The sequence below is a fragment of the Phlebotomus papatasi genome, chromosome 1 (genome assembly GCF_024763615.1).
Source record: "Phlebotomus papatasi isolate M1 chromosome 1, Ppap_2.1, whole genome shotgun sequence".
In the NCBI taxonomy this organism is placed as follows: domain Eukaryota; kingdom Metazoa; phylum Arthropoda; class Insecta; order Diptera; family Psychodidae; genus Phlebotomus; species Phlebotomus papatasi.
In genome coordinates, this window is record NC_077222.1 from 95,499,258 (window position 1) to 95,524,089 (window position 24,832).

The following is a 24,832-nucleotide window of genomic DNA, read 5'->3' on the forward strand; positions in this document are numbered from 1 at the left end:
TCGAAAAAAATGCTTTCAGCTCCATCTACATCCGTCTCTCATTCTTTTCAATCGTCCACATTGTCAGTGGAAGGTTTATCGGTGATTTTTCTGCTATTTTCTGCAAATAGCCAGCCTTCTGTGCACTCAAATTTGCACTAAAACACACCAACAATGCCGCCTAAGTTTGATCCCAATGAAGTGAAGTTCGGTGAGTGGGCTGAGCGGTGGAAAAACAGTGCTGAAAATTCATGCAACGTCGTCGCTTATGGATTGTATTTTTTTCGCTAATTTCAGTGTATCTCCGCTGTGTTGGAGGTGAAGTAGGTGCTACCTCATCACTGGCCCCTAAAATCGGTCCCCTTGGTCTGGTGAGTATCCATCCGGGAGGAGAAATTCGAGGAAAAACAAGAGCATTCCTCAACATAACCTCAATCCGGAATGCGTTAGGAAGCTGGGATTTAATTCTTGTTTTTCCCATCTTTGCAGTCTCCTAAGAAGGTGGGAGATGATATTGCTAAGGCGACAGCTGACTGGAAGGGACTGAAAATCACGGTTCAACTGAGAATCCAGAATCGACAGGCCACAATTGCCGTAGTTCCATCTGCAGCTTCCCTCATCATTCGTGCTCTGAAGGAGCCCCCTAGGGACCGAAAGAAGGTCAAGAACAGTAAGTAGATTGTTGTGGAATGAAGTGCAGAGCGGTTTCTGACCAGTTGAATTCTCAGTTAAGCACAATGGAAACATTAGTTTCGACGATATCATGTCCATCGCCCGGACAATGAGGGAACGTTCGATGGCCCGTGAGCTTCAAGGAACATGCAAAGAGATCCTCGGAACTGCCCAGAGCGTGGGATGCACCGTGGACGGACGTCATCCTCACGATATAATCAATGACATTAACAGTGGAGCCTTTGAAGTGCCCGCTGAGTAAGGAAATGTCTGCAAATAAAGAGGATTTAATAACAAACTCATTTCAGTGGTTTTTATTTCGAAAAAAGGAATTCAGGATTTCGATAATTCATTTTTCTTCAGTTCATTTTTAAATCCCTTAGTCTTTATTTCTTGCACAGTCCGGAGAGGAAGAATTTTAGAGGTTCCTGAGTTACAGGCATTGCCCAAGTCCCAGTGTTCCAGTTCAGTTTTTCTTCGTTGAATTCCCAAGAAGCATTTGCACTGGAAAGCCAAGAATCCGGAGGTCCAGCTCTGTTGAAGCGGTAGCAGAGTATGTCCAGGTTTTGGTTCCCAGACTTCCCTTGAGGCATCCTCTTCATGCGATAGCGGAAGATTTGTGCCTTGGTTTGGACGTGATCACAGAAAAGAGCCGGCAACTCCATGATCCCGCATTTGCTGGCAATATTTACCAGAGGAGACTCTTTGCAGGGTTCCTCCTCCATCTGCTCATAGTCAGTCAGTTCCCAGTAAGGTATCTGAGCCAGTGATCCTGCAACACCCGGATGCAACTTTTCAAACACGGAAATTTCGCTCTTCTCAAGGAGATACCCAATAATCCGCATGAGATCTCCGTTAACTGGAATTGTTCCTGCATTTGTCGCGCCAAAATCAGTCCGGGAAAATCCAGCTTCCTTCAGCAATTTCATCTGGATATCCGTCATCCTGTCAGCCCTGGCCCATCCCAGCAAGCTCGCCGTAGGGAGGGTAGCGGCTTCTTCTTCTGGCCTCAATCCAGATGGAAGATCCCAGTCATGCAGATCCCCAGGAGCCGTGGTATTACTCAAATCTGCACTGATCTTCAGCAAGGACACAATTGGTGCAGGAAGTGTCTCATAAATCCAATGATTCTCTCCTGTAACCCTCCCAAAACTTCCCATTGCTCCACATTCTGCATGATCCGTTGGGTATCCCTGAACTATGAATTTTGCAAACTTCTCCTGATGGTCCTTCTCAATGCTCCCAATCCCATTCAAGTACTCAGCAATGGCAAAATGAAGAGGCATGTCCGGAATAAGTGCCTCAATATGCAAATGCTCGAGATATTTCTCTCCACGATTCCCAAGGATACGCAGGATTTTCTTCCACAGCATCATCGTGTGGTAGTATTGCCACATCCCGAAGGATATCTCTTGATGGATACACGAGCCAGATATCCTCATATCTTCATAGGATTTATGCAGAATATGCTGGAAACCAGAAAAATCCAGACAAAACTTTGGCCAGGATATTTGCTTCGGCTGCGGTGAGCGTGGAGGGCACGATGAGTTTTCAATTGCCAGAATCCCTGTCGGTTCTTTCTGATCACAGACATCTTCATGCATGGGAGATGAAGGACCAGGAGAACTTTTGGGAATGAGATTTGTTCGAGAACTCGCAGTATTCTGGGGAACTTTATAGCGTTCCTGAACTTCTGCAAATGGGGTCTTGACGTCTTGAATTAGCTTTCTCGATACTTCCGGGGAATCAAGCCACTTAAGGGTCCGTTTTGTCCTTTTAGGAGACCCTTCAGTATTCTCGGAATCCATCGGATATTGCAAAGGTTTCACTTTTTTCTTCTGACTGTTTGCGAATAAACGATTGCGGAGCCTCTGATATTCTTTGATTTCCTCCCCATTTTGATTATCAGGGCTGCCTTCACCTTTATTAGGCATTGTCACGAAGATTTTCCTCTGGTTTTTCTCTGAATTTTCAGGTGTTTTCCAACGGCACGCACGTTATGGAAGTTCGAAAAATCACTTTCAATTAGAACTGGAAGTGTTTCTATGTTGAACCGTCCACAGCGCTGGGATCGATATTTTGTTTTCTTCAGACGCGTTCTTTGCAAGTTCCTGCTATTTTATCATTTTAAAGGGATAAAAACGGAGATTTTCACAGTGATATTGGTGTTAAAACTCAGTTAAGATATGGATGACGAGGCGGAGACGTATAAATTGTGGAGAATCCGCAAAACAGTGATGCAGGTGAGAAAAGAAAAATTGATTGTGCAACATAACCTCAATTCCGGGATCCGGAAGATTTCTTGATTTTTCTGTTTTTTTTTTAATTACTTCTGTGGAATTGCAGCTGAGCCATGATCGAGGGTACCTGGTGACTCAGGATGAATTGGATCTCACTCTGGAGCAGTTTAAGGAGTTGTTTGGGGATAAGCCGAGGTGAGAATTGTCAAAGAAGGTGGGAAAAGCCCAAAAGGTTGATTTTGTGGTGTTTTCTTGCAGTGAAAAGCACCCCTCGAGGCAGGATCTCACAGTATTGGTGGCTCACAATGATGATCCCACGGATCAGATGTTTGTGTTCTTCCCGGAAGAGCCAAAGATTGGCATAAAGACAATTAAGACGTACTGCACGAGGATGCAGGAGGAAAATATTCACCGGGCAATTGTTGTGGTTCAGGCTGGGATGACTCCATCGGCTAAACAGTCTCTCGTGGACATGGCACCGAAGTACATTCTCGAGCAGTTTTTGGAGTCTGAGCTCCTGATCAATATCACGGAACACGAATTGGTGCCTGAGCATGTAGTGATGACACCGGAAGAGAAGCAAGAATTGCTGTCGCGGTACAAATTGAAGGAAAATATGCTGATGAGGATTCAGGCGGGTGATCCTGTGGCAAGATATTTTGGCTTGAAGAGGGGACAAGTGGTGAAGATTATTCGATCGTCCGAAACAGCCGGGAGGTATATTTCTTATCGGTTGGTTTGCTAGAAGAAAAACAAAGTAAAAAAAGAAAAGCCCAAGAAGAAAAGGTAAGGATGTTTTTATTCTACGTTGTGAGGTCATTGACATAAATTGCGCGCGTCAGTTGGTTGTGGAAGAAAAAAAAATTTTCGAGGAAAAAAATAGCAAGCCTAGCAGACGAGATTTGCGAAAAAGGGGAGGGGAGTGGGAGGGGAAAAAAAGGAACGACATTGCTAATTTGGCAATAAATTAAAGTTCGAATTTCCAACAATGCCACATTTGTTTCAAAATAGCCATCCATCAGCTGTTTTTACTTTATGTAAGTTGCTTCTCTGCGGATTTTATATAAATAGGTGCAGACACATTATATATACGCTTTCCACAAGCGTTAAATGTGCTGCTATGCAGTATATAAGGTGGTGAAGCTATAACCCAGTATACAAGGCGGAACACCAGCCAGCCGATGACGCGCTCTATGTACTTCTCTGCCGCGTCTATTCTATATGTAGCCATGGTGCTATTTACCATGTACTTACACTTGACTATTCCCACACAGGCGCCAGGCAAACTAACACACACGAGCATCCGTGGGCCAGCTCTTGGAAAGTGAAGTGTATGGTTTAGGGGAGACTTGGGTCTGCTGGTTGGATTCAGTCCATCACCATCGGTTCACGGGGTGTGTTGTTTAATTTTGGATTAACAAGTTGGTTCTTTCTCCAAAAAATCGTTGATTCCTCCATTTGCTCTCTTTCTCTCCCAACTTTTTCTTTGATTTTTCCTTCAAACGCCCAAAATAAATCCTCTTCCAAACTTCCTCTCCAAAAAAAAGCTTCCCGGACAGCTTTGAGCTTGTCAAAAAAAAGCTGCACAATCAGTATCTAACGATTATTTATCTTCCATTAAAGTATCTCTCGCCCCTCTTATTTGTCCACCAAAAAAAAAGAAAAACGTATTTTGGGTGTGAATGTGTGTGCGAATGCAATGCAGGAAGATGAAGCGAGACAGACGGTGTTGGAGGAAAATGTGACGAGCAGAGCAAGGAGGATGGAGCGGAAAACGAAGTAAATATTCAATATTATTCCTGGGCTCTATACACAGCCATGTTGGCCCTATCGATCCCATACTTTCGTTACTTCACAGATTCCCTCTTACGATATGTAATAAAAACAACACCACTGCACGCATGTGGTTATTTGCTCCGGGGCGGACTTGGTTGCTCTGCCCCGTGTAACCTCTCTCTCTCCCAGGGAATTAGTAGTTTCCCAGAGATCCCATAGAGTATTAAAATCTCTTACCAACACACTGATTCCCACCACTAATTTCTTTTGAGGATTGCACAGCAAATTACTGGGATATCTCTCTACCTCTTGAGCAAAATTGCAAGAAAGGAATGGGTTTTTATCGAATCATTTTTATTGTCGATCGGAAATATCTGCCATTTTTTTATTGTGGAATTTTCAAGATAAATCACCTCAAGGCTGTGTTTGATTGAAATTGAGTAATATGACTGAGGGCTAAAAAGAATCTTTGGGTGGATTCAAAGAGCCAGCTACCATAATTATTCAAGTTCTACATTTTACCCATATACGTCCGCCGCCGACTTCATTTTTATTAATCTGCATTTGAGGCAAAACGGTAAAAAAAAATTTATATACAGTGGCGGCCAAAATAATAGAATCAGCTCCGCAAAGGCCGCTATTTTGCCTTTAGTATTTTTGTTTATTCCAATTCGTTGAAATAATTTTGATAGAAATGCTTAAATAATAACCTTACGTAAAATAAATATTGTTTTGGCCGTTAGAGATCTCTATTTTTCACAGAATACAGTGGCGACAAGATAAATAGTACACCTTCAACGATTTCCCTATTTTGATGTTTTATGATACAATATCAAGCTTTATACCTGATCGTGCTTTTTTTTTGGAAATATTATGCCTATTATAAATAAAAATGATAATTATTTAATATTTGTGTCTGTTAGAACTCTGTGTTTTTGTCATTTTATGTGTTTAGGTATAATTCGTGTGGCCAATTTAAATAGCACACTTTAATTTTCTCTGAAAATATTACCTGAAATTTACTTTTATTTTAAATTTCAAGTTATTTCTGTAGGGGGAGGTGGGGCTACTTTGAGCTGTGGTTTTACATTGTTATACGATTTTTCACATATTTCTAAAGGGAACTAGGTTTTAACATGATGTAATTTGAATAGATAACACAATTGTGGATCTAAATAAAATAATTGTAAGGACCAGCTTAATTTGGAAATAGGCGAAAAAGTCGTATAACAATCTAGCCCCGCAGCTCAAAGTAGCCCCACCTCCCCCTATTTCTAATAATTTATAGGCATTAATGCCACAAATTTTCGTAAAATAAAGTTATGAGAACTGAAAAATCATGTAAATAGAGCCTTTGGTGCAGATGCTACAGTCTTTACGTAAAAGAATTTCGGATAACTAAGAATTTTTTGTAAATTATATTGTTCAAGGAAGATAACATTCAAATCAATAAATTTTTAAAGATCAAACTTACAAATCACGCAAAAACTCGAAAATTTCGAGAAAGAATTACGATTTCTAGAGAAGATTCTGCCATTGTTCTTATAGTAAAACTGAATTTATTTGCCGCCGTTCGGAAAATAAAGGAACAAATTGAAAAAAAGTGGTGTGAGCTTTTTACTGTGTGAGCATTACTAAAAGTCAATTATGTAAAAATACCCGGTTTAGAAGTGTTGCCAGACGTACGGAGTTAGTATTCAAACGAAACCGTATCTGTTGTTTGATTTTTGTTACAGAGCATATGCAGAAGGACCTGTAATTCTGGAATAATATTCTTTGAACTGATTTACTCCTGTTTAGTATCATTGGATATGACATATCAAAATATTAGATGTCCTAAAATTCAAGAATTTTGTCCTTGATACATAATTAAGAACGTAAAACTTATCGGTGGTAATTTTACAGTATGGGATTACATTTTGCGAAGTATCATATGGTCTGTATGTCAAATATCAGGCAATATAATCCAATTTGTTTACAAGGATACCCTTGGACAAGACATGTACTTCAACATCGAAAAGAATTTGCTTTTGGGTTTTAAGTTTTAGCCAAAGCTAATGATCCCAAACACACTGCCAAGAGTTTTTAAAAGTGGTTCAATCAGAACAAAAGAACCCTTATTCTACGATTCTAATAATTTGAAGATTTCTACTTCAGAATTATATCAACAAATTGGGAAAAAGTACAAAAGTTAAAAAAAATATAAGCTTTGCAAAGTGTTTCTATTATTTTGGCCGCCACTGTTTATAAAACTGAGATTTCATAATGCCCTAGACTAGACACACTTATGACTTAAGCCGAGAAATAGCTTAACGTAATTATAATCAGAATAATAATTTGACTAAAGTTCATGACATGAATCCAAATTACCCCATTTTACCCTACAGCCAGTGAAAAAACATTGCAGCCATGTGGCTTCGGAGGCTAGTCACCAAAGCGCTGAGACGGCGGCGGACGCAAAAATATTCCCTACAATATTGATGGTTCCATTCTATAGGGTAATTTGCTAAAAGTCGGACAGACTTTTAAATATTTACTACATAGCAAATAGCTAGACTTGCAAGAAATATTCTAGATTCCTTCAACCTTCTACTTTACAATTAAGTACAGACATAAGAAAAAAAATAACTTTAGGTAGTCAGGAAAAATTATTTTCTTTATGAAACACCGGTGTTCCAATCGCCCTTAAAGGGTTAAAGGTCAAAAGTTAAAAAAGCCCTAGAGAGCGTATTTCTCAACCGAATGATATCATATTTGGGATCGTTGGAAAGGTCTGACAACTTTGAACCGGTTCCAATCGGTTTATAACTGGTAACTTATTTTAATCCTAAAATCAATTTTATTACTCCTAAGTAAATTGGGGCAAATGTTTTGAGTGATTTACGAATCGGTTCAAATCGATTTCGAGCACTTTGCAAAGCCTGGAACGCTTTGCTAACCCTTTTTTTTAATTTTTCACTCTAAATATTTTTTCTTTAAGAAATTTTTTAGAAGTAGAATAATTTCCTTTAGAAAATGTGTCTCTTCCATATCGGTAATAGTTTCACAGTGTGTATGAAGTCAGTCTTACCTGAAATTTCTAGAAAATCATGTCTTCAGATCGACTTAAAAGACTTAAAAAGATTGTGAAGAATATTGCTATTTTGATAACAAGAGATCCGTTCCCCATTGTATTCAACCCAGACAATTTTGTTTAGTAAATACGTTTTTGAAAATGTCTCTGAGAGCAAGCGAGATGACTAGACCTAGGTTTCATTCACTCTCAATGAAATATCAAAAACACGTTTAGAAAATAAAAGTTATTGTGCGTTTAAAAAGCTTTTGTTAATAACAATCTATTATGTTGGTATTACAACAAAAACAAAGCATTAAAATTTCAAGCCGATTTTCAATAACTTTTGCTAATAATGTGTTATACAGAGCCGGCCTTGACCCGTTAAAAACGGTCAAATTTGTCTTAAATAACATAAAGCTAGTTATAAAGCGAGATAAGCTTATTACAGATGTAATTATCAATGTGAACCAACTTGGATATCATTCAAATTCGATTTTTGGTTGAACTTGGATGACGTATTCCAGTAAATTCAAGTCGAATTCATGAAACTGTTGGTTGGGAAAGATTTTCAACTATCCATATTCATTATCAAGGAGTGGCTAAACAGGTTTTGGCAAATTTTGAGTACGATCAAAGGACATGAGATTTTATTAAGATTATAGTAGCTGAGATTGTTAAGAACACTTAAGGTGGTTTCTCATTAAAATTAATGTGTGCTCTAAAAAAATGCACTTAAACGCAAATTAGCGACGATAATCCTGTTAAAAATTTAATGTGTATTATGATGTGATACCAGGGTTATAATACAGCAGTAAACCTTATTAACTGAAAAAATTTGATAGTGCTTAACGAGTATAAACTTGTTCTTATACTTACTTGTCCAACTTATCATAACAACTGAATTAGAAAACTACAGCAAGGTGAAAAAACGTGCGTTTAAACGTTAAAATGATTTTTAAATATTCTTTTGTTATAGGTAAAAATCTTAAATATGTTCATACACAAGGCATTTGCATAAACATTTTTTTTTTAATTAGGGGTTCATCAATAAGATGATTGCCCCACATAAACATTTACATTAAAAGATCCTTCATTCTCAGTGATTTTACATGAAAAAAAACTACTGTTCTCGGACTATTTTTTTCCAAATGTACAACTTTTTTGAGACAGAAAACCCTAGAAAACCCCCAAACCTAAAAAAGACAGCGTTTTCAGCAATTTTTTTTACGGAAACTCTGTTTTTTTTAGCTAACTGTGTTCGTTGGGAATTGACAATTAGTCAACCGTTTAAATTTTAGAAGACGCCATATTTTGAAAGGAATGTTTGTAACTAATTTTGTTAAAGACGAAAAGTACAAGTAGTACAAGTGGTAGAATAAAGTCGAACAAAGTGAGAATCGAAGGATCTCGAGAAGGAGAAGGATTATTGTCAGATTTTATTATTATTTTATTTATTTATAAATTCATATCCCTGTACATTTTTTTAAATACAAAATGGCGATCTTTTTAGTTAGGCCGTTATACAGGCTACAATATCGCCCTTCATAATCGGCAGTAAAATCTTTATTGAGTCGTTAGTTAATTGTTTTTTAGATTTGGTTTAAAAGAAAAAGAATCTAGCCTTATTTGAGTATGAGACTTTCCGTTTTATAATTCTACGTTTATGTTCAAAGCCTAAGATTTAAGTAATGAGGTATTAACATCCGTTGTAATGAACATTACCTTTTCACGAAACGACAAAGAACATTATAGGAACTCAATTTTGTAATATATTTAGAGTCTGAAAGCATTTGTTGCCCCAATTTTGAAAGAAAGACCGAAGAAAATTGCTAAGGACATTTTGATTGATTAAATAAAATGACATTTAAATGCACAGCCATCTTACTTATTGAGGACGCTAGCAATAAAATCTTTATATTCTTCAACAAATTGTCGCATTTACTAGAGATTTTGCAACAAAATCTTTTACGATATAACTACCAATAGACGAAAAGTAATCTAGACGTATCCAACTCCCCTATAAAGCATCAATTACTGGGAAAAAGCACTTGACTGTATAGCAGTGTGTGTATAGAGAGCTTCGAACGTATAATTCCGTAGTACGGTTGTGGACTTTAATTATTGAACAAATTCTAGTGGTGTCTGATAGGTGAGAAGTGGAGGATGAAAAACAGGTATCTGGCAACGTCGAATCCTTGATTTGGGCACCAATAGGTGAAATAATAATAAAGAGCAGATAGATGGTAAGAAAAGCTGCGCGGAGGTTAAGAGAGAGGTATAAAACCTGAAATGGGAATAGAAGAGGAAGAACAGTGTTTTGTTAGGTGTTACGTTACGACAGCTGAAACCAAATTATTTATTACATTCTATTATTTTTCTTTTTCGTAAAAAAGATGCCCCAATACTTAGGAAAAATTTTGATGACATGCCCTCTCACTCGCACTCAAATTCCCTTCAATGGGTCTCTACAAACAATTCTTAGTGTTGCATGCCCATATGTGTGTGTTTACCTTAAAAACATTTGCCTTTACAAAATTCCAATGGGCGCTTGCGCACTTTAGGACACCAACACACTCAGCTGTAGCGGAGGAGATAGGCTTTTGTGAAGAGGATATTGCCTTCTCTGTCACACCAATCGCCTTAAGAAGAACATTGCGCAAATGTGTGTGCGATGTTGGCTGAAGAAAAGTTTATTAAATAAACATGAACTTAAAGTGCTCTTGTTATTTAATTAAATTCAAAATGGTCGCAGTATTTTAAGTGAATTTACAGATAGGGAATGATATTAAAAGTCCTTAGGCCATAGCTTAGTGACGTAGTATGATTGGGATGGCGATAGTGTGTGGCTTTTGGGTGAGTTTTTCGTGTGAAATGATTAATGTTTTAGCCTGAAATGGTGGAAAAATGACGGGCTCGAGGGTAGATGTCAGTGTGTAGGTGTGGCTATATTTACAAAACTTATTACTATGCGGTACAACAAATACGGACATACCAGTCATACAAGAGAACAGTGTAGGAATACGCAGAGTGTAAAATAATAAATAGGGATTATGAGTGTGTAGGTGCGATAGGGGATGTAGGTGCCTCAATTTTAAGACAAAATTTTACGATAATCGAAAAATATGATACAGAAATCCTAGGATGTTTAAGATAAATTTTAGGAAGGAAATGCAGTACAAGTTCTAATGTCCAGCGCACAACTTTTGTGTGTAAACATGTTTTCAAAATCTTCTATAAGAGTGAGCGAAATGACTAGATTGAGATCTCTCTCACTCTCATTGAAATGTCAAAAACACGTTTGCAAAACAAAGGTTATTGTGTGTAATGACCAAAGCACAATAACTTTTATTTTGTAAACATGTTTTTGACCTATCAGTGAGAGTGAAGGAGATCTAAAGCTAGTAGTTTCGCTCACTCTCATAGGATATAGACCAGCGCACAATAACTTTTATTTGTAAACATGTTTTCAAAATTTCCTATGAGAATGAGCGAGGTGACTAGATCTAGATCTCATTCACTCTCATTGAAATGTCAAAAACATCTTCACTAAACAAAAGTTATTGTGCGTTGGACATGCTTTAAAAACATGTTTACAAACAAAATTTATTGTGTGCTGAGCATTTGACATAATCCTAATGCCGAACGCACAATAACTTTTGTTTTTTAAACATATTTTTGACATTTCATTGAGAGTGAAACCGAGATCTATAGTTATTTCCCTCTCTCTCATAGGAAATTTTGAAAACATTTACAAACAAAAGTTATTGTGCGTTGGGCATAACGCACAACACCTTTTGTTTTGTAAACATGTTTTTGACATTTCAATGAGAGCAGTAAGATCTAGATCTAGTCACTTCACTCACTCCTATGTGTAGTTTCGAAAACATATTTACTAACAATAGTTCTCGTCCGCTGGATATTATGTCTAATGCGCAACGCACAATAACTTTAGTGAGATTTACGTATGCAAAACGTTTGAGAAAGAAAAGGATATGAATTTAGATTCCCCGAAATTCTCCTGATCTAAAAGGTGAACATGAGACATTGAATAAGCAAATGAATTTACAGAACAGATAGGAATCAAATTAGAATTTTTAAAAGGGGAAATCTTATAAATGGACAGGCAGAGGTTCATTCAGCCAAAATCCCGAAAGCCAAAATCCAGAAAGAGCCAAAATCCTGACATTTAAAATTCGGAAAAAATTCCAAGGAGGCAGTCGTCAACTCATTGTTTTCTTTGTCATTTCTTTTTATTCTTACTATTTGCAATATTTCTCAAGCAAAGGGAAATCCTTATTCGCGAATTCTACCCATTCGGGATTTTGTTACTTCGGAATTTCTAGTATTCAGGATTTTGGCTCTTCGTGATTTCGGGTTTCCGGCTTTTGGCTCCTCAGAATTTTGTCTCTTCTGAATTTTTGCTTTATGAGATTTTGGTTTTTCAAGATTTTGTCTCTTCAGGCTTTTGGCTTTCGGGATTTCGTCTTTTCAGGATTTTGTCTCTTCGGGATTTTGGCTTTTCGAAATTTTAGTTTTTCAGGATTTTGGCTTTTCATGATTTTGTCTTTTCGGGATTTTGACTTTTTGAAATTTTGGCATTTCGGAATTATTGTTTTCGGGTTTTTTCAACAGGATTTTAGCTTTTTACGATCTTGTTCGTTCGGTATTATGTCTCTTCGAGATTGTGGCTTTTCCAGATTTTGTCTTGGGGATTTTGTTTCTTAGGGATTTTGACTTTTCGTGATTTTGGATTTTTCCTTTCGGAGTTTTCTTTATTCTGGATTTCGTTTCTTCGGGATTTTGACTATCGGGATTTTCTCTTTTCGGGATTTTGTTTCTATGGCTCCGGCACATCTTTTAGATCAGGCAAATTTCATGAAGTTGAAATTAGCATCCCTTTCTCATATGCTTTTCATATCTCTATCTCATTCTTTCGCACTCTTCTTCTTCTTTTAAACGTCACTCCAAATTAATTCTAGCTCAATTGAATTTGGAATGCGGAAGAATGAGATAGCTATTTGCAAAACGCGTGAGAAAGAAAGGGATGCGAATCTTAATTTTACGAAATTTTCCTGATCTAAAAGGTGTGCCGGAGCCATAATGTTCAAAATTGAAAGCTGGCCCGAATTTAGTACAGTTCCCCAAATGCTTGTGGATCGGGATTCTCAATTGTTTTCGGTCCTTGTCCTGTCCTCGATGTCAAAATAACATTTGAAGGGATTATGAAAAATGTCACAGTCTGCCCCGATCTCCCCTATGCCAGTGCATTTGTGTGAGTGCTCGCTATTGCAAGTGGCACCCAGTTCCTCTTCTTCATTCCACATTTCTTCCAGTCGTCGACCAGCCGTCAAGCGGTAAACATTGGCTAAGGTGGAGTGTTATGTAAATAATAATCTGAAATAGGTGTGAGGGACAAGTTAAAAAAAAGTAATCAAATTCGATTAAATATCAATTATATGTGAGAATTGTGAATTCATTTAGCGATATTGGACTAAAAAGTGCTTTTAAATGGCGCACAAGGACGTTAAATAGCGCCATTTCTTTTAAGGGGGAGCATGAAAAAAGGAAAGGAAGAAGAAAAAGAACTGTGCTGGGTGTAAGTGATTTATAACTGATTTCTCTTCTTCTACTTCGCTCTCTTCCAAAAAATTCTTCTTCCAACCATATTTCCATTTATTTATTCAGTCTCTCTCGCTCTCCGGTGTTTCCTTTTATCCAAGCCGAAGAAGATGGCTGAATATCGGATTTTTTTTATTAGGGAATTTAATATTCCTTCTTTGGCTGGGAATCTATTTTTTTTGTGGGTCTAGTATAGTCGAAAATTTTCGTGGTATTGAATTGGTAGAAAAACTGGCAGCAGATTGTTCTGGTAGGTTTCTTTTTCTGGGGCTTCCAATTTATAATGCCTCTCTTGATGGTGGTTTTTTTTCTTTTACTTCCTGAGGGTGTTGGGGGGCTAGGAAAAACAGCACATTGTGTTCCTTGGCTACGAAGACTAACCAAGAGATAAATTAGCAAAATTTTATAGTTTCGAGAAGTATAAAATATCCATGGGGCATTTTGTATTCTCTCTTTTCTGTATTCTATTTCTCGTGCACCAATAAAACATTTCTGGTTGTCCAATTGGGGCAGGGAGATATTTGATTGCAGTGGATTCTATAAAAATACGAATGAAAAAGACAGAAAAAATGCTGCGATAGAGTCTTAGCACTTTGCTATGTGCTCGAAATGATGTTGCAACACTCGGGAAAGAGTGGAAAATAGGTCATTACAAATATCGAGTGAAGTTCTTACAAGCGAACTTAGTCTTATAAGGATCTACATACCTATCCAATGGGATTAAAAGTATTACTTTGGCATTTTTATGGTTTTGAAGTGTACAAGTAGTTTAAACCACCAACAGAAATACAAAAAGTGGTTTAGCTTTCAAATTGTAAAACTTGTAATAAAATTCACTTACAGTTGGCATATACGACCGGTGGCCATTCATTGTTTTCATTATATAAGGTCAAATCTACTATTAATTAGTTCATTGGACCAAAATCACATGAATTGTATTTCAAATTGTTTGTACTCGGGTAATCTTGTAGTTTGTTTCATTCGAAGTTTTATTGGCTACTTTAGAGGTTATGTTCAATCTAACCTCACGCGCTAATAATTTACTTTTTAGCTAAGTAAAGGACTTTGGTTCACTATCTTATAAAATGTTGTAGACTTACCAGAAAGATCTTTATTTTAATCTCGGTTTGAGAAAAAATCAATGCATTCTTTTAACCAAATGAGAGAATATAACCTTGATTTAGGAGGCAAATGTTAAAATAATGAAATTGGTTTTTCGAGATTCAATATCGACGACTCAGAATATAAGTCGAACAACTCGATGATTTTTTACAAAAAAAATCGTTTTATTCGCTTTTTTGATACTTTATTATACCATCTACCTTCCCTGACTTGAAAGATAACTATTTTCAAAGTTATAGAAATTTTAAATCTCAAATCCTGTACTCTGTATTGAAATTATCAGCTTCGAATCGGTCTCCTGTAAAATTTGCCTACTGCGAGTTGTTCGTTTCTTATTCTGAGCGGTCGATATGACCAATATAGCAAAAAAAAAACATCCTAATGAAATGTTTTGGAATATTCTATTAGGTTAGGAGGTATACAACAAAACCATTTTCAAATATAACCTTTTGATCAAATTTAGAATTTTGGTAGCCAACACTAAAGATGCCAAATAAGTTTTTTTTTCTTTCAAAGCGAACAATTTAATGTAATAAGCATTAGAGGGCTTTTTGTCGGAGTTCTCAATTTTAGGTTAAGACAAACACAACCTCACTTTTTTAAATAGCTATTGAACTAAATTTATACTTCAATTGATTTTGGAAAGCATAACTTAATTTAAAGATTTCAGAAAAATTTTTCGTCTCAATTGACTGAAGTAAATTGCATTAGCAAGTCACCAGGAAACTCAATTTTTTAGGTTAGAATTAACACAACTCAGAGATTCAGAGATATCCAACAACCTTTTCTCTTCAATTTATTTAAAGAAATTGTATGAAGGAAGTTTTCGGAGTGCTTAATTTTAAGTTTCGAATAAAGACAACCTCACTTTCAATTAAGTTTGGGAAGCACAACTTAATTTAAAGATATCCGAGAACCGTTTCGTCACAATTTATTAAAGGGAATTTCACTTACGAAGTGTTACGAAATGCTTAATTTTCAGGTTAGAATAAACATGGCCTTACTTTTATGAATAACTGGAATAACTACTTAATTAAATTTAGATTTCATTTGATTTTCGGAAGCACAATTTCATCTTCAGACAATTTTTTAGCCAGAATTTATTGAATTTAGATATTGTATTTTGGAAGTTTATGGATTGGTTAAATTTTAGGTTAGAATTGACACAACCTCACATTTATAAATAGCTGCTACATTTAGATTTCAAATAGATTTTGGGAGGCATAATTTTATCTAAAGGTTCCAGACAACCTTTCGTCCCATTTTAATGAGGGTAATAGTATCTTGGAAGGGTTTCGAAACGTTTTATTTTATGGTTAGAATTGATACAACCTCATTTATATTAATAGCAATTAAATTAAGATTTCAAATAGATTTTGGGGGCACAACTTTATCTAAAGGTTTCAGACAACCTTTTGTTCCAGTTTAATGAAAAAAATAGTATCCAAGAAGTATTTCGGCATGCTTCATTTTAGGGTTAGAATTGACACAACCTCACTCTTATAAATAGCTACTACATTTAGATTTCAAACAAATTTTGGAAGGCGCACTTTGCTCTAAAGATTCCAGACAACCTTTCGTCAAAATTTAATGAAGGAAATCATATGTTGGAAGTATTTCAGAACGCTAAATTTTAAGGTTAGAATTTACACAACCTCCCTTTTTTATAAATAGTTAGTGAAATTAGATTTCAAGTAGATTTTCGGATGCCACAATTTAAACTAAAGATTCCAGTCAACTTTTTTGTTCCAATCTAATGAAGGAAATTGTATCCAGACGGTACTTCCCGGAGTGATTCATTTTTAGGTTAGGACTAAGACAACCTCACTTTTCAAAAGAACCGCATTCATTTCAGTACGCTGTATGTGAGAAGATCTTGAATAAAGTTTTTCAAGAACCTTTAACTATTAGACAAGGTATTTATATTTACAACGTTTAATTAATGAAATCAATTTAAAGATTATAGTCTTGCTCTCCTCGCGATGAAACACGAGTTCTGAGCTATAAAAAACATGAGAGAATGAAATATGTTGGTTAGATATTTCTCAAAACCTTTTAATAAATGACTAAAATGCTGAAAATTCGATGTGGCTCATAAATTTGTTCGAATATCCAACGTTTATTTGGGAAGCTAATATACCTAACCAAAGCATTGGGGAATTTTGAAAATGTGTGACGATCGTTAGATCAATTTATGCACAAAGTGTAACATTGAGGTTATAGAAATGTCAATAAAGCAGTTTTCGAAGTGACGCCTAACGCTTTGGATCGTCTTGTTGGTGCTCTCGAGATTACCTCTTACATGGTGTCAGAAGTGGACCATGCCAAACGAAAATACACAGAACACGATGGGAAACGTTGGATCTAATGAAGAATCAAGAAGGGTTCCTGTGAAACCGCCCCCACCGATTGAATTGAGCAGCAACAACAAGGCCGCATGGGAGGCGTGGGAAAATGCTTTCCAATGGTACTCCATCGCAATAGAATTGGAAAAACTCGCCCCCAAGATCCAAGTTGCTGTCTTTATGAGCGCTTTAGGAAGTGCCGTAAAGGATATATTCGACAATTTTGGATTGTCGGATGAGGAAAAATCTAACCTCAATTTGGTTAGACAGAAGTTCCGAGAGTACTTTGCACCCAGCGAAAATGAAGTGTATGAGTCCTATAAGTTCTATACGATCACTCAGGATGATGGAGAAGGTATTGAGCAGTACATCACGAGAATCAAGGTGCAAGCAAATAAGTGCACCTTTCCGGCAACTGCAAAAGACAGATTGATTCGTGACAAATTGATTCACGGCTTGAAGTCTAGTGCGATTCGGGAGGAACTGCTGCGAAAGTCTTCCTTGACTCTCGAACAAACGATCGCGACGTGTAAAAGCATGGAAAAAGCAGCTGAGCATGCGAAATCGATGGACAAAAATAATCCTGGATGTTCCAAAAACACTGAGAGTGAAGTATACACTGTTAGAAACGGGAATGCAAGTTCTTCGAAGAAGACTGCTCAAGAGGTTGTTTGTGACAAATGTAATTACAAACATGGACTCCGAAAGTGTCCAGCTTCTGGCCAAAAGTGTAATAAGTGTGGGAATAAGGGTCATTTCGCATCAGTATGCAAAAATAGAAAGAAAAAAGTGAAGCAGCTCGAAAAGGAGAGCGAAAGCTCGAGTGACGAAGATAGCGATACTGAACAGTTTTCGCTTAAAGTGCATTCGCTGAGTCGCGGTCGTGGCAAAGAAGATTGCTGGGAAAGTGTTATGGCAGTCCAAAAAGTGAAAATTCGTGTAAAAATTGATACTGGGGCCCAGTGCAATGTAATCACAAAGACCGCGCTCCAGAAATTGAGTGATTACTACGAAATAATGCCATCGAGAGTCAAGAGGCTGATCGCATTCAATGGAGGTCACGTACCAGTGCATGGAAGGGTCCTATTGACGTGTAGGATTCGGAAGAAAATGATCCCTCTCTGGTTTCAAGTAGTAAAGGGCGACAGAAGCTGCATCATTGATGGGAAGTCTGCAGTGAAAGCTGGATTAATCGCCAGAATTGATCACTTTGAGGTTAAAGAGGACGTATTTGAAGGCCTAGGTACAGTAAAGAATGTTGTGTATAATGCAGAATTGGTTGATAACCCCAAATTTGTTATCCATCCAGCCCGAAATATTCCCTTTGCCGATAGGGAAGAAACGAAGAAAGAGGTCTTCAAGATGGTGGATGACAAAGTTACGGTGAAGGAGAATGAAGCCACAGACGCAGTCTCTCCCATGGTGGTGGTCAGGCGAAGAGGTAAAATTAGAATTTGCATTGACCTCACTGATGTTAATAAGAATATTAAGAGGAGACACTATCCCCTAACAGGAATAGATCAAGTGGCCGCGAATGTCTCAAAAAGTCGTTATTTTACGATTTTGGATTGCAAAAAGGGTTTTTGGCAAATTCGTTTGTCAGAAAAGACATCGAAGCTCTGCACATTCGCTACACCATGGGGAAGATTCAGATATTTAAGGATGCCGTTTGGACTGTGTTCAGCACCTGAAGTGTTCCAGAAAGTTATGATCGATCTCGTGGGAAACATTGAAGGAGTGGAAGTATCAATGGATGACATTCTGATCCATGCACCTACCCTTGACAAGTTGAAAGAGATCACTGAAAAAGTCATTAGAATTCTGGATTCAAATGGCTTGAAGCTGAACAAAGAAAAATGTTGTTTCAACCAAACATCTGTGAAATTCCTAGGGCACATTCTTTCGGCTGACGGGTTGAGCCCAGATCCGGAAAAATTGCAAGCTATTGACAGACTGAAGGCGCCTACGGACAAAAAATCACTGCAGAGATTTTTAGGGATGATTACTTACGTTGGAAAATTTATCCCAAATCTGTCAGAGCACACAGCGCCATTGCGAGAGTTGTTGAAAGGAGATCCCGTGTGGGATTGGACTGAGCATCAACAACGTGCCTTTTTGAAGCTGAAAAATTTTCTCAAGAATCCCCCAGTTTTGGCATTTTACGATGTAAACAAGCCAATGGTATTGTCAGTTGACAGTTCCGCAAATGCATTTGGAGCCGTTTTAATGCAAGAAAGAAGGCCTATAGCATATGCCACGAAAGCTCTGACTGATTGTCAACGAAACTGGCCGCAGATCGAGAAAGAAGCAGGAGCCATCAGGTTCGGCTGCCAGAAATTTCATGATTATATTTGGGGCCACAAAATCGTAGTGGAATCAGACCACAAACCGTTGGAGACTATTTTTGCAAAGCCGTTGAACAAAGCTCCATTACGTCTGAGGCAGATCCTGCATGATGTGAAAGCTTACGATCTGACAGTGAAATACGTCAAGGGGACAAGGATTCCAATAGCAGACACCTTAAGCAGAGATTGTAGTTCTTTTTGCACTGATTTCGAAGAGGACACTGAAGAGCTACATGTGAATGGTGCTACCTGCTTGACTGAAGCTGCGTTGGAGAGATATCAACAAGCAACTGCAAATGACCCGGCCTTGCAGAAGCTGAGAAAATTAATCCTGGAAGGATGGCCAGACAGTCGTGAAGAAGTGCCTAAAGTGATAAGGAATTACTTTACATTCCGCGATGAATTATCCATTCTTGACGGGATAATTTTCAAGGGGGACCAAGTCGTCGTACCAGTCACTGAGCGTCAAAGAGTGATAAACGATATTCACGCGGGTCATGTGGGCATCCAATCTTCGCTGCGTCGAGCACGTGATTTCTTGTATTGGCCGAACATGACTGCTGAAATCACCGCAAGAATTGAGAAGTGTCTCGTTTGTGAGAAAAACCAAAGATCGAACCAAAAAGAGACGGTATTGATGAAGAGAGTTCCAGAATATCCTTTCGAGATTGTCGCTCTCGATTTTTTCACTCACCGAAAACGAGAATACTTGCTGATAGTCGACTCATTTAGTGGATATTATGATTTCAAATTGATGACATCATCTACTAGCGCTGCGGTGATCTCATTCTTGAAGGATAAGTTTGCTGACCACGGAATCCCATTGGAAGTTCACACTGATGGAGGGCCCCAATTCACGTCGAAGGAGTTCAGGGACTTTGGGAAACAATGGGACTTCAAACACGTAGTTTCAAGCCCTTATTTTGCACGTTCTAATGGATTAGCAGAGCGTTACGTGCAAACTGCGAAGAACCTCCTGAAGAAGTGCCGCGAAGATGGACAAGACATCAAATTGGCATTATTGATGTCACGAAACACTCCTGGGAACGAACTGAGGTCACCGGCTGAGAGACTTTTTAGTCGAAAGACTAGAAATCCCCTGTGCATGAATCGCAATCTCCTCGTTCCCAAGATCGCCGAAGACAATTCAGAACGACTGCAGGAGCAACGTAACCGACAGAAGAAAAATGCAGATATGGGAGCAAAATCTTTCGACAAGTTAGCTGAAGGAACTCGTGTCAGGGTTCAAGAGAGAGATAATGCTTGGGTAACGGGCACAATTCAAAGTCAGCAGACCGAAAGGTCATACAATGTGCAACTGGATGATGGTCGCCTGATCCGTAGAAATCGCCACTTTCTCCATGAGACAAAAGTTGAGAAGCCAATATTGCCTCCAGTGCCAGCGAGTTTGCCCGTTTCACCAACACCTGCTAGAGATTCATCGAGTTGTAATACTTCTGTCAGGAGTGAGGAAATTGCATCCGGCGTTCCAACTACTCCGGAGATGGGTTCACCAGTGTTACATAGGGAGAATGAGATGCGAGGGACTCTATCAGATCCTCTTGCAACACCAGTAGCAGCCAAATCCCATCCGGATCCTGCGCCATCACCTGTACCTCCGGCAATGATCACCACCCGATCAGGCAGAGTAATTAAACCCCCAGATAGATTGAATCTTTAAAAATGAATTTCCATTTGCTTCATTGTTGAACTCATTAAGTTTGAATTCCACTAATTACTTTTCAATTGCTTTATTATATATTATATTAAACTGAATTAATAACTATAAAAAGGGAGATGTAACATTGAGGTTATAGAAATGTCAATAAAGCAGTTTTCGAAGTGACGCCTAACGCTTTGGATCGTCTTGTTGGTGCTCTCGAGATTACCTCTTACACAAAGTGTGGCTATAATTTGGCTTGCATTAATGCAAATGATGTCTCAACCTTAATTGTTTCTAATTAATATGATGGTGTTGTTACTCTTGGGGGCGCGTGATGGTGAAGGTGTTCATGGGGGGCGGATTTGTTGGTTGTTTTTTTCTCCCAGTTTTTAGTTGTTTTTTTTTCCATACCATCTGGCATGTCTGGGTGAAAATTCTTTGTCCGTGGGTTCATGTTGGTCGTCTGAAAAGGAATCCACGGGGCAAAATGATGAACCACAAGAGTGCCCCATACAAAGAACATATATATAAGCTCGCGGTGGAGTGTTGTGTGTCATCAAAAACCACACAGGGCATTAATAATAATATTTTTTCTCTTGAATGTGTGAGAGAACCATAAGGAGTTCTTTGGGAGAAGATAAACTCGTCTCTTTTAAGCGGTTGAGTTGTTAAATATAATAAAAAAAGAGACTTTATATGTTCGTAAAGTGTAAAAAAAGAGATTCCAATGACCGGATTTTTACAGTGTGCTCGTGGATGGGTTAATTAATGAGAATTCATTAAACATTTTTAATGCATAAAATGTACTTAAAAAAAAGGAAATTAATTTCGTATGTGCAACACCCTATTTTGTGTCAGCACTCCACTGATATTATATTAAAAAAAAATGTTTATTTGCATTTATATATTTGTTACTTTGGACAGACTGGTGGAGCAATTTCCTCCCTGGGTTTTGTTGAATCGCGGGGTTCAGAGACTGACGTCAGCACAAGACAAACAAAGGCAAACGCACGAAGGAACGAAAAAAAAACATAGATTTAGTATGTTGAAACCCATTGCTGGCTGTAATTGCATTTCCTATTGATGAATTCAGAAAGGCACCAGTATTAAACAGCGATAACAGGCTTAAGAGGAGAGAGCTTTTTTCGGGGTGAATTGTAGCATAAGTACTTTGCGGAAAATCCTAAATAGTTGTTAGGCAAATGATCATGAGCAGAACTTTATGGTCGTACGGAATCGTTTAAATTTTTGTCTAAATGAGTCACTTCCAGAGAAAGCTGGTATACGCTCTCTGGTCGTTGAAAGTGCTCCTCTGTTATGTCGGAGCTGTGGGGGCCTTCGGGGTATGAATTTTCATGTGGTGGCAGTCACACAGCGGAAATACGACGAATATTTACTTGGAAGAATGTATTATCATGCAAATAGATAAAGTGTATATGCGCAATTTGAATTATTTTATTACTAAAAAAGCATGGGGGAGAGAAAGATATTATTGTTCTCTCCAAAAAAAAAACTTTATTTCACATCTTTTCCAATAATCATGCCTTTTTGTACCTATATAATCCTTATTAATATGCATTTGAAGTGACTAAAATGGTAAAAGAAAAATATATATGCACTAAATTTATTTGGTTTTTATCAAACATAAAATATTTTAATTAATTCTGCGGTTTTAATTTGTATATTTTATAAAATTCACAAATTCATTTTTGCATAATCGAAATCCTCCATGTCTATAATTATGCGACCACCTGCGTAATGTTAAAATTGTTTTTCTCGGAAATGGTATTTTTTATTATCTTTTGTATTTAAAATGACAATAGATATTAACGAGAAAAATAGTTCATTTGGAAATATTTAAATGGGAGAAGATCTTTATATTTTAGTACATTCATGTACTAAACAGATTGATGAATAAATTCAATTTGTGTAAAGTAGTAATAAATCAGACAGAAAGTGCTAAACTGTTTAAGAAAATAGTGGTTGTTCATTGGAAATATTTACATGGGAGAAGATCTTTCTATTTTAGTACTTACATGTACTAAACAGATTGATGATAAAATTCAATTTTGTGTAGAATAATCAGAAACTGTCAAAGAAAAATAGTAGGTTTTCATTGGAAATATTTAAATGGGAGAGAACTTTGTATTTTAGTACATCTATGTACTAATGAAATTGATGATAAAATTCAATATGGGTAAAATATTAATGATTAGGACACAAAATGTTAAACATCGTCAACAAACATGGTTTTACAGATTCTCATTTGGTTCACGGGTATATCGTTTAATTTCTCAATTTTAGTACAGGATAAATATGACGTAATTATCATACGATGGAGGCATAATGCGATTTCCAATAATCTAAACGTTTATGAATTTTCAATTCTATTCGAAAAACTAAATTTGCAGGGTTAGCATAAATGTACTAAATTTTAGCATAGTTGCATGCAAGCGCCAAGATCAAGTTTGAAATGGAATATTTTTAATACAAATTGATTTTTTTGTTACTTCTTTTTAAGGAGTGTGGCTTGGAACTTTGTAAAGATAGTTTATCGTTTTTATTCTCTCTGCAATCAATCTTAATGTACATTTTAACACTAAACCTACCGATCGTTTTTGGTCGTTTTTCCTAATGCGCTCAGTCAAATAACAGACCCCGGAAAGATACTCAACAAATTTTTCTTGGGGAAGAAGAAAAAATTAAAATTTAAACATTGAAAAATATGTTACATGATGAGTTAGTTAATTTTGAAAAGATTTTAAACTGGTCAATTTAACCGGGTCTTGGTAGGTTTAGTGTTAATATGAACAAAATGTAGATATAGCTTTGGAAAATATTTCGGCCACCGTGATTTTCATAGTTCCTTGTCCTTCCGGAATTCTTACAAAGTTTTTTTTTTCATATCATCTCGTTCGTAGAAGCGTCTTTTTTTTGTTTTTTTGCATTATGTAATCTCTAGAGTATGCAAAAACTAAAAAAAAATATATGGAATTTTGAGGAACAAGAGAAGTGGCCGAAATTGCAAGCTGGCCGAAATTTAGTACAGTTCCCCTATCACCGTCCTTAAAAGATATTTTTATTAACTTTGTTATTAATATTCTTATTAATTTTCGCTAATAAGCATTTAAGTGCGATATTCGTATCTTTTAAACACGGAATATTTAAATTTAGAGTTTTATGTACTAATTAATTAAAAGGTAGAATTGGCCCGCAAAAATTGGTTTAAATTTACTTGGAGCAGTAATATGAAAAATTAATGATATTTCCATTATTTTTTTTAATGTGAAAACATAATTATGCTGTTGTTCAATTCAAAGCAATTTTTGCGGGCTAAGTATACCTTTTTATCAATAAATCTATCAAACTCCAAATACAAAGTGATTTAAAGACAAAAAAAAAATTGAACGTTAAAATGATTCAAATTATACATCATTAGAAATTTTGTTGCTATACTTGCTTCGTGGAATTTTTATTTGAAATATTTTATGAAGATATTTTTGCGAAAAAAATAATTTTTTTTTGAACTTTACTATTCTCAAGTGCTTCTACATAATCGACTGTTTGATGGTTTTAGAACACGAAGAAGACTGGGGAAAACAGTCGAGGACAGAAATCAACACAAAAAAGTCGATAATGTAGAAGCACTTAAGAACAGTAAAGTACTACAAAAAGGTTCAGGAGAAAGATTTCCCTTTATCATTTTTCATTGGGATGGCATCATAAGTCTGTTTTTAGTACAAAAACTTATGCTACGCGCATATATTACGATATTTACGACTTGAAAAATTCTCAATCACCCACCAGAGAAATGCTCGTACCATGTTTTCAATTACATTTCGCTAATTGTCTTTCTTATTTTTCACAAATCAATGCAAATTTTGTTTTTAGTACATGTACGTGCTAAATCTTCTGATTTTTAAATATTTCCCGTGTGATAGCTCCATATTGTCGTATTTTGAATAATACATTCAAAACCGTGGAAAATCATTATTCGTGTGCTGAAGGTCCTCTTT

The 24,832-nt window shown here is 36.9% G+C and overlaps 4 protein-coding genes across 6 annotated transcripts in view; all 4 read left to right on the top strand.

Annotated features, from left to right (window-relative positions):
• The first annotated feature begins 26 nt into the window (after window positions 1–26).
• LOC129809861 (60S ribosomal protein L12) lies at window positions 27–953 on the top strand. Its single transcript, XM_055859994.1, has 4 exons — window positions 27–190; window positions 277–350; window positions 469–649; window positions 708–953. Exons 1-4 carry the CDS (start codon window positions 154–156, stop codon window positions 911–913), a joined length of 498 nt encoding a protein of 165 aa, XP_055715969.1. The 5' UTR covers window positions 27–153; the 3' UTR covers window positions 914–953.
• A 1,758-nt stretch (window positions 954–2,711) lies between these two features.
• LOC129809860 (DNA-directed RNA polymerases I, II, and III subunit RPABC1) lies at window positions 2,712–3,644 on the top strand. The gene is made up of 3 exons (XM_055859993.1): window positions 2,712–2,894; window positions 2,998–3,086; window positions 3,150–3,644. The coding sequence occupies exons 1-3, from the start codon at window positions 2,838–2,840 to the stop codon at window positions 3,634–3,636; spliced, it is 633 nt and encodes a 210-aa protein (XP_055715968.1). The 5' UTR covers window positions 2,712–2,837; the 3' UTR covers window positions 3,637–3,644.
• Window positions 3,645–4,245: 601 nt separating this feature from the next.
• Window positions 4,246–24,832, top strand: part of LOC129809857 (uncharacterized) — a 98,577-nt gene continuing 77,990 nt past the window's right edge. For 2 of the 3 annotated variants that reach the window (XM_055859986.1, XM_055859989.1), the window contains exon 1: window positions 4,246–4,670. The gene's annotated coding sequence lies outside the window, so the exon portion shown is untranslated. Of the gene's footprint in view, window positions 4,671–13,040; window positions 13,319–24,832 lie in introns of those variants that run through there. The other variant, XM_055859988.1, reaches the window with a different exon arrangement.
• On the top strand, window positions 16,812–20,834 carry LOC129809552 (uncharacterized protein K02A2.6-like). Its single transcript, XM_055859479.1, has one exon. The coding sequence runs from the start codon at window positions 16,812–16,814 to the stop codon at window positions 20,832–20,834; it is 4,023 nt and encodes a 1,340-aa protein (XP_055715454.1).

Bases quoted from the DNA above. Each gene is read 5' to 3' on its own strand.
- LOC129809861 (XM_055859994.1), top strand. From the start codon at position 154: ATGCCGCCTAAGTTTGATCCCAATGAAGTGAAGTTCG. The intron at 191-276 runs GTGAGTGGGCTG...CGCTAATTTCAG, and splicing joins TCCCAATGAAGTGAAGTTCG to TGTATCTCCGCTGTGTTGGA. The intron at 351-468 runs GTGAGTATCCAT...CCATCTTTGCAG, and splicing joins AAATCGGTCCCCTTGGTCTG to TCTCCTAAGAAGGTGGGAGA.
- LOC129809860 (XM_055859993.1), top strand. From the start codon at position 2,838: ATGGATGACGAGGCGGAGACGTATAAATTGTGGAGAATCCGCAAAACA. The intron at 2,895-2,997 runs GTGAGAAAAGAA...GTGGAATTGCAG, and splicing joins TCCGCAAAACAGTGATGCAG to CTGAGCCATGATCGAGGGTA. The intron at 3,087-3,149 runs GTGAGAATTGTC...GTTTTCTTGCAG, and splicing joins TTGTTTGGGGATAAGCCGAG to TGAAAAGCACCCCTCGAGGC.
- LOC129809552 (XM_055859479.1), top strand. From the start codon at position 16,812: ATGGGAAACGTTGGATCTAATGAAGAATCAAGAAGGGTTCCTGTGAAA.